The sequence below is a fragment of the Mizuhopecten yessoensis genome, unplaced genomic scaffold, assembly GCF_002113885.1.
Source record: "Mizuhopecten yessoensis strain PY_sf001 unplaced genomic scaffold, ASM211388v2 scaffold6805, whole genome shotgun sequence".
In the NCBI taxonomy this organism is placed as follows: domain Eukaryota; kingdom Metazoa; phylum Mollusca; class Bivalvia; order Pectinida; family Pectinidae; genus Mizuhopecten; species Mizuhopecten yessoensis.
In genome coordinates this window covers 64,486-76,964 of record NW_018406733.1, presented here as the reverse complement: position 1 = coordinate 76,964, position 12,479 = coordinate 64,486, and the positions used below count along the sequence as shown (strand labels likewise).

General features: G+C 37.2%; 1 protein-coding gene across 1 annotated transcript in view; it reads left to right on the top strand.

The window, feature by feature from the left end:
• The window catches only part of LOC110452685, a 13,098-nt gene extending 7,153 nt beyond the window's left edge, over positions 1-5,945 (top strand). The window contains exon 2 of the mRNA XM_021501337.1: positions 5,586-5,945. Coding sequence (XP_021357012.1) covers positions 5,586-5,923 — 338 coding nt within the window. The 3' untranslated portion in view covers positions 5,924-5,945. The remainder of the gene's footprint in view (positions 1-5,585) is intronic.
• Positions 5,946-12,479: the final 6,534 nt, after the last annotated feature.

Genomic DNA, 12,479 nt, shown 5'->3' with positions numbered 1-12,479 from the left:
CCCCCCCTCGTACCTGGTGACCAACAACCCCCTCCCCACACACATTCGCATCACACAGCCACACATCAGTCCCGACCCCCCTCGTACCTGCATGGTGATACTGGATGCACTCATCCCAATTTAACTCACCAAAGAATGTTACCCACGCGAAGAAATGGGTCGCGTGGTACGCCTCGACACGGACCCAGGGATGTAAAAGGAACGAACAGAAGTATACAATAAATTCTGGCATTTAAAAAACCGAAAGTGATTGTTTTAAGGGATTTAGACCCCACCACGTGTACTAAGTACACGGGAACACACACGGACTGCTCATTACACGTACTAGTTGTTGGTGTATGAGTTTACGTAATATGGTGTAGTGTAAAATATCCCGAAAACCTTAGTTAGGATGAATTAAAATAATTACATGTATACTATAAAACTTATAAAAGTTCCAAATGGCTTTCTTGTTAAATTACTTAATGTATTCTTATTTATATATATGCCTTACGTAGGCCCTTTGAAGGGAGCAATAGTAAGGTATTTGTAAAAACATCAGATCGACATGACAACTAAATCCATTTTGAAAGTAACAAACTATCTACCCACCAAATAGTTGTGGGCTTAGTTGATAGATTTGCCACGGGGTAGGCTCAACACTCTTCCGCCATGTAAACCACATTTCTAAATGAGATAAATAGGGTTATGCTGTTTATCTGTGTCGCACAGTGAACACATATGGCAGGTCTCCAACATGCTGTGGACGTGTATGGGGAGGTATTAAAGCTCGGTTACATTAACTCGTGTGAACTTTACTAAAATGTATAAGATGGTGGAGAGTTATTGTTTGGGTGTATTTACTCTGCTTACATTCTGTCGGATTAGCTACACGCCAGTCCCAGTGGGGATTCCAGACTGACCATTTGATAGGCTTGATATCATTTGTGTGACGTTGACGTCAGTTGGCAATACTCGGACGTATAGTATACAACATATGATTACATAACAAGATATTTGGACCAAAAACTTACGCAGCAACCCCCTCTCCCCATATCTAATAAGATGAAGGAGGTTACGTGTACTTTCGACCCGTCTAAGTACGTACCACAAACACTGATTATTCCCGTCTAAGTACGTACCGCACTCTACTCTCACTGGTTTACTTCAACTCTCATTTCTGTGCTCTAACTAGTGTTGTCTCTATACTCGAAAGTCGTTTTTTCTTCTCCGTTTTGCAGTTCTACTGTTTTCGACTCGCAACTTACAAAACAGGTCCTCGTGCCATTATAACACGTGTGACTAACTTTTTTGAGTATGATACCAGCTTGTGAGCAGTTTCGATTATGTGGCGAAAGAGACGCCTAAATAAGTCTACGTGTTTACTCTTTGGCCTTCCTATATGACCTTACTGTGTCAGTAGATCGTTAAGCCACACAACAAACACATCTGCTATGTTTTAGTACTACTGTTTTTGTCATAGTTCGGGGATACCCGGTGTCAATGTGAACCGTTGCTATTTAAATAAACAGACATTTGCTGGTATTGATATAGCTTTATGTGTTTTAAACCCTGTTGGAATGTCAAATTGGACAATATTGCCAGATCATATCAGATAGATCACAGTCTATTAAGTTTGATCGCTATTTGTTAAGTTTTTTTCAATCAACTGTGACCTCTAAAGACTTCTGCTGCACTTTAAACCAAATATGTTTAATAAAATGGTGTAATCAGATATATAGAGCGTCCTTTCAATGAAGTATTGTTAGCTTAGTACTTAGTATAGGACACTTGTCCGAGACGTTTACACCGACCATCGGTTTGTACTTTTAATTGGAGACTAAACTATCAGACAGTACCTTGGCTATGAGGCATTACGCCATAGGGAATTAGTGTGATGTGGATTTGGTAACTCTGGTTGTTATGCGGACGTTCATGGACACTTTGCGTAGTCTGACCAGAACGAGGTTGATGAGGAAGAGGTTAGTCTGATGAGGACGAGGTTTGTCTGATGAGGACGAGGTTAGTCTGATGAGGACGAGGTTTGTCTGATGGCTAGATTAGGCGATGACCCATAATTCGGTGACTCACGATATATGTCTGTAATAGGATGAAATCAGTGGAAAGAATACGTGTGTTTGCATGGGGAATCGAACATCCCAGATTCCATCTTGCTGAAGCTTGTAAGATGGTTTCGACCTTATGTACAATTGGTGCACATCCTACCTCCCCCACCCAGTTTTGTACGTCTTCGCCCTCGAAGGCAGGTTCTTTTGCGTCCCACCAACGGTTTCCCCTGCCTTGAATAGAGAGAATCAAATCAACGATATCTCTTTTAAATAGGATGGAAGTCGTGAACACAAATACGTGCGCTCGTTAGGGCTTTAGCCAGCGAGATCCCAGACTTAGCTTAAGGGAAATTCCCTCTAGCCGAAGCTTTTAAGGCGACTGACAATATCTACAATGCAAATCCTTTACATGTTCAATTAAGTCCACTTATTGTCTAAAACAGTTTCTTTATAGACTGCACAGTATTTATTTTGACATCTTAAAGCGTTTTGGACACATGCGGACAACCCAATGGGCTAACAGAAACTTCTGTTGGATACAGAAGTAACCCGGTGTAGTGTTCACTGCCATCTGATGCAAATGTCCATACGTTCCAAGAACTGTCGTGATTGTGACTGTTATCGATCAAGAGAAGTATACATTCGGTAGTATGTACGGATCTGTCGACATCGATCTTAGGTAGTCTGATCACGTAACCAAGTGGCCATCAAGTAGTTACAGATAGTGGTGTTTTACGGTGTCAAGATGTATGGATATTCACATGGGATGAGTGCCCAATCGAACACGGCTACGAGTCCCAATTGCCCCTCTTATAGTGTTAAAGTGCTGTGAAGTACAAATACGTGTCACAGACGATACTACAGGCATTGCAAACTTACCTATATATCGGTACAGTCCATAATAAACATCACAGTTACATATCTTCTGGTTTTATGTAATAAAACGTAAATAGGACGTAATAATTACATATACAATGTATTACATCCCTTGTTTAAATATACAATGTATTACGCCTCTTATTTAAATGTTTCCCAAAAATTACCGAACAATGTATTATGTGGCCTAATAAAAAACTATACAATGTATTAATACCTTCTTTAAATGTGACCTTACACTAACATACACACTGTATACATCATGTACCTATATGACTCAAAAATAGCCTATACAAGGTATCAATCTTTTATCTAAATCGGACTCAATAATTAGCTACACAATATATACCTCCTGTGTTGATATGTGGCTCAATGATACGATACATACATTGTATACGAACATTGTTTATATGCGAGTCAATACAAACCTATACAATGTGTAAAACCTTGTTCATATGCCCGAATAAAAAGTCTCGATATCGATTCGTATTAAGTACTGTTATAAGTGTGTGTGTGTTATACATTGTAATATGTAACTACCAGAAGACGGAAGTGGATTGTGGTCATGACTGTTACCAATAGTACGGCTACCTAAGCATTTTCAAACTTAACATGTCGGACGTTACCTAGTCGTTATTCTTCCAGGATTCAATATAAAATCGAATTACGGAATAATTTATTTTATACATATCTGATAAAGCTTGCAGTTTGTGAGATTTAAAATCAATTCAATGGAATAAATAACCGGTATACAAACACATCTGACAACCTGAGAAATTACAATGTTTTCGCGTTAAGGATTGTAAAAGGGTGCGCCGTTGTTATCCAACCGTTAAAAAAAAGCATTGGACTACCTTAACAAAATGTGACTTACGTACAACCGCGATGATTGACATATGTAAAAAAAATGTAGTTCTAGACTACCTGTGCCGAGTATGAGTACAACTGTAGTTCTGGACTACCTGTGTCGAGTACAGCTGTAGTTCTGGGCTACTGTGTCGAGTACAACTGTAGTTCTGGGCTACTGTGTCGAGTACAACTGTAGTTCTGGGTTACTGTGTCGAGTACAGCTGTAGTTCTGGACTACATGTGTCGAGTACAGCTGTAGTTCTGGACTACCTGTGTCGAGTACAACTGTAGCTCTGGACTAACTGTGTCGAGTACAACTGTAGTTCTGGACTACCTGTGTCGAGTACAACTGTAGCTCTGGACTAACTGTGTCGAGTACAACTGTAGTTCTGGACTACCTGTGTCGAGTACAACTGTAGTTCTGGACTACCTGTGTCGAGTGCAACTGTAGTTCTGGACTACCTGTGTCGAGTACAACTGTAGTTCTGGAATACATGTGCCGAGTACAACTGTAGTTCTGGACTACCTGTGTCGAGTACAACTGTAGCGCTGGACTAACTGTATCGAGTACAACTGTAGTTCCGGGTTACCTGTGTCGAGTACAACTGTAGTTCAGGGTTACCTGTGTCGAGTACAACTAGTTCTTTACTACCTGTGTCGAGTACAACTGTAGTTCCGGGTTACCTGTGTCGAGTATACCTGAATATCACGGATAATAGAGTCAACTTTGACGAGAGACGTGTATTCTTACTAAGTAAGGATCATTGTCCAACGTACGTAATTTGAACGGTAACTGCTGAGATGCAAAGCTTAAGTAATGAAGAAATTGAATTCCATAATCCAACGCTTTACAGCGGGATAAGAAACCTACCATGTATAATGGTGTCACAATGGTGGTGCTATGGGAATGATAAGTTATGGTGACAAGTTCGATAACATAGGGGTATGGGTTTTCAATATGCGTTTATTTGGATTTCATAAATTCATCGGTAGCTATTCGCCAAAGTATACAACAGAAATTATTCAATGGTCTCCGGGTTGTATATCAAAATGTCCACAAACCTTTGTCACACTCTTACCACACCCCTAAGCTGTAGTGTCACACCCGTAAGGTGTAGTGTCACACCCCTAAGGTGTGGTGTCACACCCCTAAGGTGTAATGTCACACCCCTAAGCTGTAGTGTCACACCCGTACGCTGTAGTGTCACACCCCTAAGGTGAAGTGTCACACCTCTAAGCTATAGTGTCACACCCCTAATTACGCTCAGGGGTAACATACACCCCTAAGCTATAGTGTCACACCCCTAAGCTATAATGTCTCATTCCACGGCTGAAGCGTCATACCCCTGAGCGTAGAAACACCGGCTATATATATGAACTGATGTTTGTTATCGCAGTTGAATTGGCTCTTTAAAAGAAGGCAAGTTGAAATAAATTGGTAAATTAAATGTTCTTTTGACATATGTTTTGTTGCCAAATTAAAACATATCGTCGTTGGTACTTACATTACAAACTTCCCTGTTTGTATCAAACTACTGATCCAGATGTGTGCATACATTTGTTAACTTTAGAATATATATTCCATGCTGAAATATTTTGTTTTTGATCAAGTGGATTATTTTAAATGTCTTAATAGATTTGTTCGCTTGTTTAAACCTTGTACTATGGACTCGAAGATAATCTAACTCCGTGACAGTAATGAAGTAAAATGAAAAATAATAATAACGTTATAAGCGTGTGTTGAAAAATATGTAGTCTTTGTAGTGTATAGTTGTATTTTAATTTTTCGTTTTACTTTTCATTTGATTACAGGTCTGGTTAAGGAATTGGATATGCATAAACATGAGTATGCAAATAAGTATCTGACGTCACATGGTACCTACATATTGGTACAGAAGGAGATGATGTCGGACAATGTTTCTATAGATTCTGGGTCGACACCCTTACCGTCCCAGTACCAGTATACGCCGCTCTTACAAGAGCTTGAAGAACACTTCCCCAACTATAAACTTCACGTAGAGAACCTCCAACCTAAGGTGACTAGAAAACGGACCGGAAACAAGTCTCCGAGTCCGGCCGGAAGGTACAGCTCCAAATCCAAAAAACCGGACGGAGTGTCAAAACGAGCCACAGCGAAGAAAAGGCAATGACGTGGAAGATAATCTATAACTATAAACAGTTAAATGTTTTTACAAGATGGTGTCGTTTTTGTTGAAATAAAAAAACCACCATGCTGTTAAACGCATATACACATTCCAACACGAGAAATAACCAGACTCTTCCAACCGAACACATCAAATACCCACATACGCTGACATATCATACACAAACTCACACCGACATACCGGTGTGCCCTCGTTATACCCTCACATAACCTCACACTCACATAATCACATTGCTATAACGACGTACCCACGTTATACCCTCACAAACACACACTCACACTGCTATATCGGCGTACCTCGTCATACCCTCACATAACCTCACACTCACGTACTCACACTGCTATACCGGCGTACCCACGTCATACCCTCAAATAACCTCACACTCACATACTCACACTGCTATACCGGCATACCCTCGTTATAATCTCACATACCATCACACACACATTCTCACACTGCTATACCGGTTACCCACGGCATACCCTCACATAACCTCACACTCACATACTCACACTGCTATACCGGCGTACCCACGTCATACCCTCACATAACCTCACACTCACGTACTCACACTGCTATACCGGCGTACCCACGTTATACCCTCACATACCATCTAACACTGCTATACCGGCGTACCCTCGTTGTACCCTCACATACCATCACACACACATACTCACACTGCTATACCGGCGTACCCTCGTTATAACCTCACATACCATCACACACATATACTCACACTGCTATACCGGTTCCCCACGTTATACCCTCACATACCCCATCACACACACATACTCACACTGCGATATCGACATACCGGTGTGCCCTCGTTATACCCTCACATAACCTCACACTCACATACTCACATTGCTATAACGGCGTACCCACGTTATACCCTCACAATCACATACTCACACTGCTATACCGGCGTACCCACGTCATACCCTCACATAACCTCACACTCACATACTCACACTGCTATACCGGCGTACCCACGTTATACCCTCACAATCACATACGCACACTGCTATACCGGCGTACCCACGTCATACCCTCACATAACCTCACACTCACATACTCACACTGCTATACCGGCGTACCCACGGTATAACCCCACATACCATCACACACACATACTCACACTGCTATACCGGCGTACCCTCGTTGTACCCTCGCACACACATAATCACACTGACACACCAGTGTACCCTCGTTATACTCCCCCATACCCTCACACACATACTCACGCTGACACACCGGCGTACTCTCGTTATACCTCACACACATACTCACACTGACACACCAGCGTACCCTCGTTATAACCTCACATACCATCACACACCCATACTCACACTTACACACCGGCGTACCCTCGTTATACCCTCACACACATACTCACACTGACACACCAGCGTACCCTCTTTATAACCTCACATACCATCACACACCCATACTCACACTTACACACCGGCGTACCCTCGTTATACCTCTGACAGTATATAGCGCAAACTGACACCCACAAACATCACTTACATTTGTGGTAAAACTGATTTCACATGGTACACCTATTGGGAAACTGTTGATCAGTATTGTGCGATCCAACAGATCCTAGACCCCAATAGGAGCACAATAGAGATGAGTTGCATGAAGCTGGAGGACAGTTATATGTTAATGGAAGACCTATCCAGTCCTTACGTCAAACTATTGTGTTGTTTGTATTTGTGACTGTGATACTGATTAATATGATGTGATAATGTATTCAAAAGTTATGTTACAATCAAATGTGACGGTATATATTTATATCTATTTTACATTAACGTCATGTTATACATGGCAACAGATAAAACATAAACAAAAATAAAAAGACGAAAATCATGTTATTGTGTTCCTGGCCTTTGCTTTAAATCCCTCCATTGAGGGGATCTAGATCTACAGTGTTTCTGTCATTACATTTCCTTACCTGACTGGAGGTTTCGAGACTGCCACACATCCGCTGAACATTATCGTGGACTTAATATTTGCTAGTAGCACAGAAGGATCAGAAAAAGATCATTTACAATTCACTTACAAGAACAATTATCGAGCACACTGAAGGATAATACCAGAAACCCCCCGATTTCTTTGAAGGTACGATGGAACATATTGATCTTGAAACAGAAACAAACACACTGATCTTGAAACAAGAACAACGAAACAAACACACTGACCTTGAAACAAGAACACCAAAACAAACACATTGACCTTGAAACAAGAACAACAAAATAAGCACACTGACCTTGAAACAAGAACACCAAAACAAACACACTGACCTTGAAACAAGAACAACAAAATATACACATTGACCTTGAAACAAGAACAGCAAAATAAACACATTGACCTTGAAACAAGAACACAAAACCAAACACATTGACCTTGAAACGAAAACACCAAAACAAACACATTAACCTTGAAACAAGAACAACAAAATAAACACATTAACCTTGAAACAAGAACAACAAAATAAACACATTGACCTTGAAACAAGAACACAAAACCAAACACATTGACCTTGAAACGAAAACACCAACACAAACACATTGACCTTGAAACAAGAACAACGAAACAAACACATTGACCTTGAAATAAGAACAACAAAATAAACACATTAACCTTGAAACAAGAACAACAAAATAAACAAATTAACCTTGAAACAAGAACAACAAAATAAACAAATTAACCTTGAAACAAGAACAACAAAATAAACACATAGACCTTGGAACAAGAACAACAAAATAAACACATTAACCTTGAAACAAGAACAACAAAATAAACAAATTAACCTTGAAACAAGAACAACAAAATAAACAAATTAACCTTGAAACAAGAACAACAAAATAAACACACTGACCTTGAAACAAGAACCCCAAAACAATCACAATGACCTTGAAACAAGAACAACAAAATAAACACATTGACCTTGAAACAAGAACAACAAAATATACACATTGATCTTGAAACAAGAACAGCAAAATAAACACATTGACCTTGAAACGAAAACACCAAAACAAACACATTGACCTTGAAACAAGAACAACGATACAAACACATTGACCTTAAAACATGAACAACGAAACAAACATATTGACCTTGAAACAAGAACAACAAAACAAACAAATTGACCTTGAAACGAAAACACCAAAGCAAATACATTGACCTTGAAACAAGAACACCAAAACAAACACATTGACCTTGTAAGTTTACAGGAACACAATGACCTTATATGTATACAGGAACACAATGACCTTATATGTATGCAGGAACACAATGACCTTGTATAAATACCGGAACACAATGACCTTGTACATATACCGGAACACAATGACCTTGTACATATACTGGAACACAATGACCTTGTCCATATATCGAAAAACAATTATCTTCAATGTTAATCGGACACCTTGACTTGAAATTAAACCGAAACATAACCCTTAAAACATGAACAACGAAACAAACATATTGACCTTGAAACAAGAACAACAAAACAAACAAATTGACCTTGAAACGAAAACACCAAAGCAAACACATTGACCTTGAAACAAGAACGTCAATGTGCGTATACCAAAACATAAATACCTTGTTTTGATATTGGTTCACTTGTACCCTCTACAACACAAGTCAATGTCATTTGAGTCCTACTGAGGCCCACATTTCTCATAACGTCCGGAGCAGGATTTAAAGAAAACATTCAGCCATTTCGAAGCAGGCATTTCTTTCAGGCCTGAGAACGAGTGGCAGTCAGACGTCGCATTAGTTATACACGGAATCAATTAAACGGCTTGATTTTCACAGGAGAGTTTTGTCAAGATTATTATGTGTTGAAGGATTGTGCAGAAATGAAAGTTGATATAGAAATGCATCTTAAACTGGATGCATGAGTAACGAGCTCATTTCAAACCAGACACTTTAAATTTGTCAAAAAGTCTTTCCAAGGAAGAAGAAGAAATTATTTTACTGTGAGGTTCAGGTGACAACATTAGAAAGTGAAAAAACGTGATTCCAAATCTCTATAACATATACACTATTATAACACGTACACAATTATAACACTATTGTAAGATGTACACTGTAATGACATGTACACTATTATAACATGTACACAATTATAACATGTTAACTATCGAAACATGTACACTGTAATGACATGTATTTTAACACGTACACCACAACTACTATCGAAACATGTAAACTGTAATAACGTGTACACTATTATAACATGTACACTATTATAACATGTACACTGTAATAACATGTACACTATTATAACATGTACACTGTAATAACATGTACACTATTATAACACGTATAAAATTACTATTATAACATGTACATTGTAATAACATTTAAACTATTATAACATGTACACTATTATAACACTATTGTAACATGTACACTATCATAACATGTACACTATTATAACACTATTGTAACATGTACACTATGATAACACGTACACAATTATAACACTATCGACACATGTACACTGTTATAACATGAACACTGTTATGACATGTACACTGTAATAACATGTACACTGTAATAACATGAACACTATTATAACATGTGCACTGTAATAACATGTACACCATTATAACATGTACACTGTAATGACATGTACACTATTATAACACGTATAAAATTACTATTATGACATGTACATTGTAATAACATGTACACTATTATAACATGTACACTATTATAACACTATTGTAACATGTACACTATTATAACATGTACACTATTATAACACTATTGTAACATGTACACTATTATAACATGTACACTATTATAACACTATTGTAACATGTACACTATTATAACATGTACACTATTATAACACTATTGTAACATGTACACTATTATAACATGTACACTATTATAACACTATTGTAACATGTACACTATCATAACATGTACACTATTATAACACTATTGTAACATGTACACTATTATAACATGTACACTATTATAACACTATTGTAACATGTACACTATCATAACATGTACACTATTATAACACTATTGTAACATGTACACTATTATAACATGTACACTATTATAACACTATTGTAACATGTACACTATCATAACATGTACACTATTATAACACTATTGTAACATGTACACTATTATAACACGTAAACAATTATAACACTATCGAAACATGTATACTGTTATAACATGTACACTGTTATGACATGTACACTGTAATAACATGTACACTATTATAACATGTACACTGTAATAACATGAACACTTTTATAACATGTGCACTGTAATAACATGTACACCATTATAACATGTACACTGTAATGACATGTACAACATTAAAACATGTACACTGTAATAACATGTACACCATTATAACATGTACACTGTAATAACATGTACACCATTAAAACATGTACACTCTAATAACATATACACCATTAAAACATGTACACTGTAATAACATATACACCATTATAACATGTACACTGTAATAACATGTACACCATAAAAACATGTACACTCTAATAACATATACCCCATTAAAACATGTACACTGTAATAACATGTACACCATAAAAACATGTACACTCTAATAACATATACCCCATTAAAACATGTACACTGTAATAACATGTACACCATTAAAACATGTACACTGTAATTACATATACACCATTATAACAGGTACACTGTAATAACATGTTCACCCTTATAACATGTACACTATGATAACATGTACACTGTAATAACATGTACACTATTATATCCCCTACACAATTATGACACTATTGTATAATGTACACTGTAATTACATGTACATTATGATAACATGTACACTATTATAACATGTACACTGTAATAACATGAACACTTTTATAACATGTGCACTGTAATAACATGTACACCATTAAAACATGTACACTGTAATTACATATACACCATTATAACATGTACACTGTAATAACATGTTCACCCTTATAACATGTACACTATTATAACATGTACACTGTAATAACATATACACCATTATAACATGTACACTGTAATAACATGTACACCAATATAACATGTACACTGTAATAACATGTACACTATTATAACATGTACACTATTTTTACATGTACACTATTATAACATGTACACTATTTTAACATGTACACTATTATAACATGTACACTATTATAACATGTACATTATTATAACATGTACACTATTATAACATGTACACTATTATAACATGTACACTATTATAACATGTACACTGTAATAACATATACACCATTATAACATGTACACTGTAATAACATGTACACCAATATAACATGTACACTGTAATAACATGTACACTATTATGACATGTACACTATTTTTACATGTATACTAGTATAACATGTACACTGTAATAACATGTACACTATTATAACATGTACACTGTAATAACATGTACACCAATATAACATGTACACTATTATAACATGTACACTATTATGACATGTACACTATTTTTACATGTATA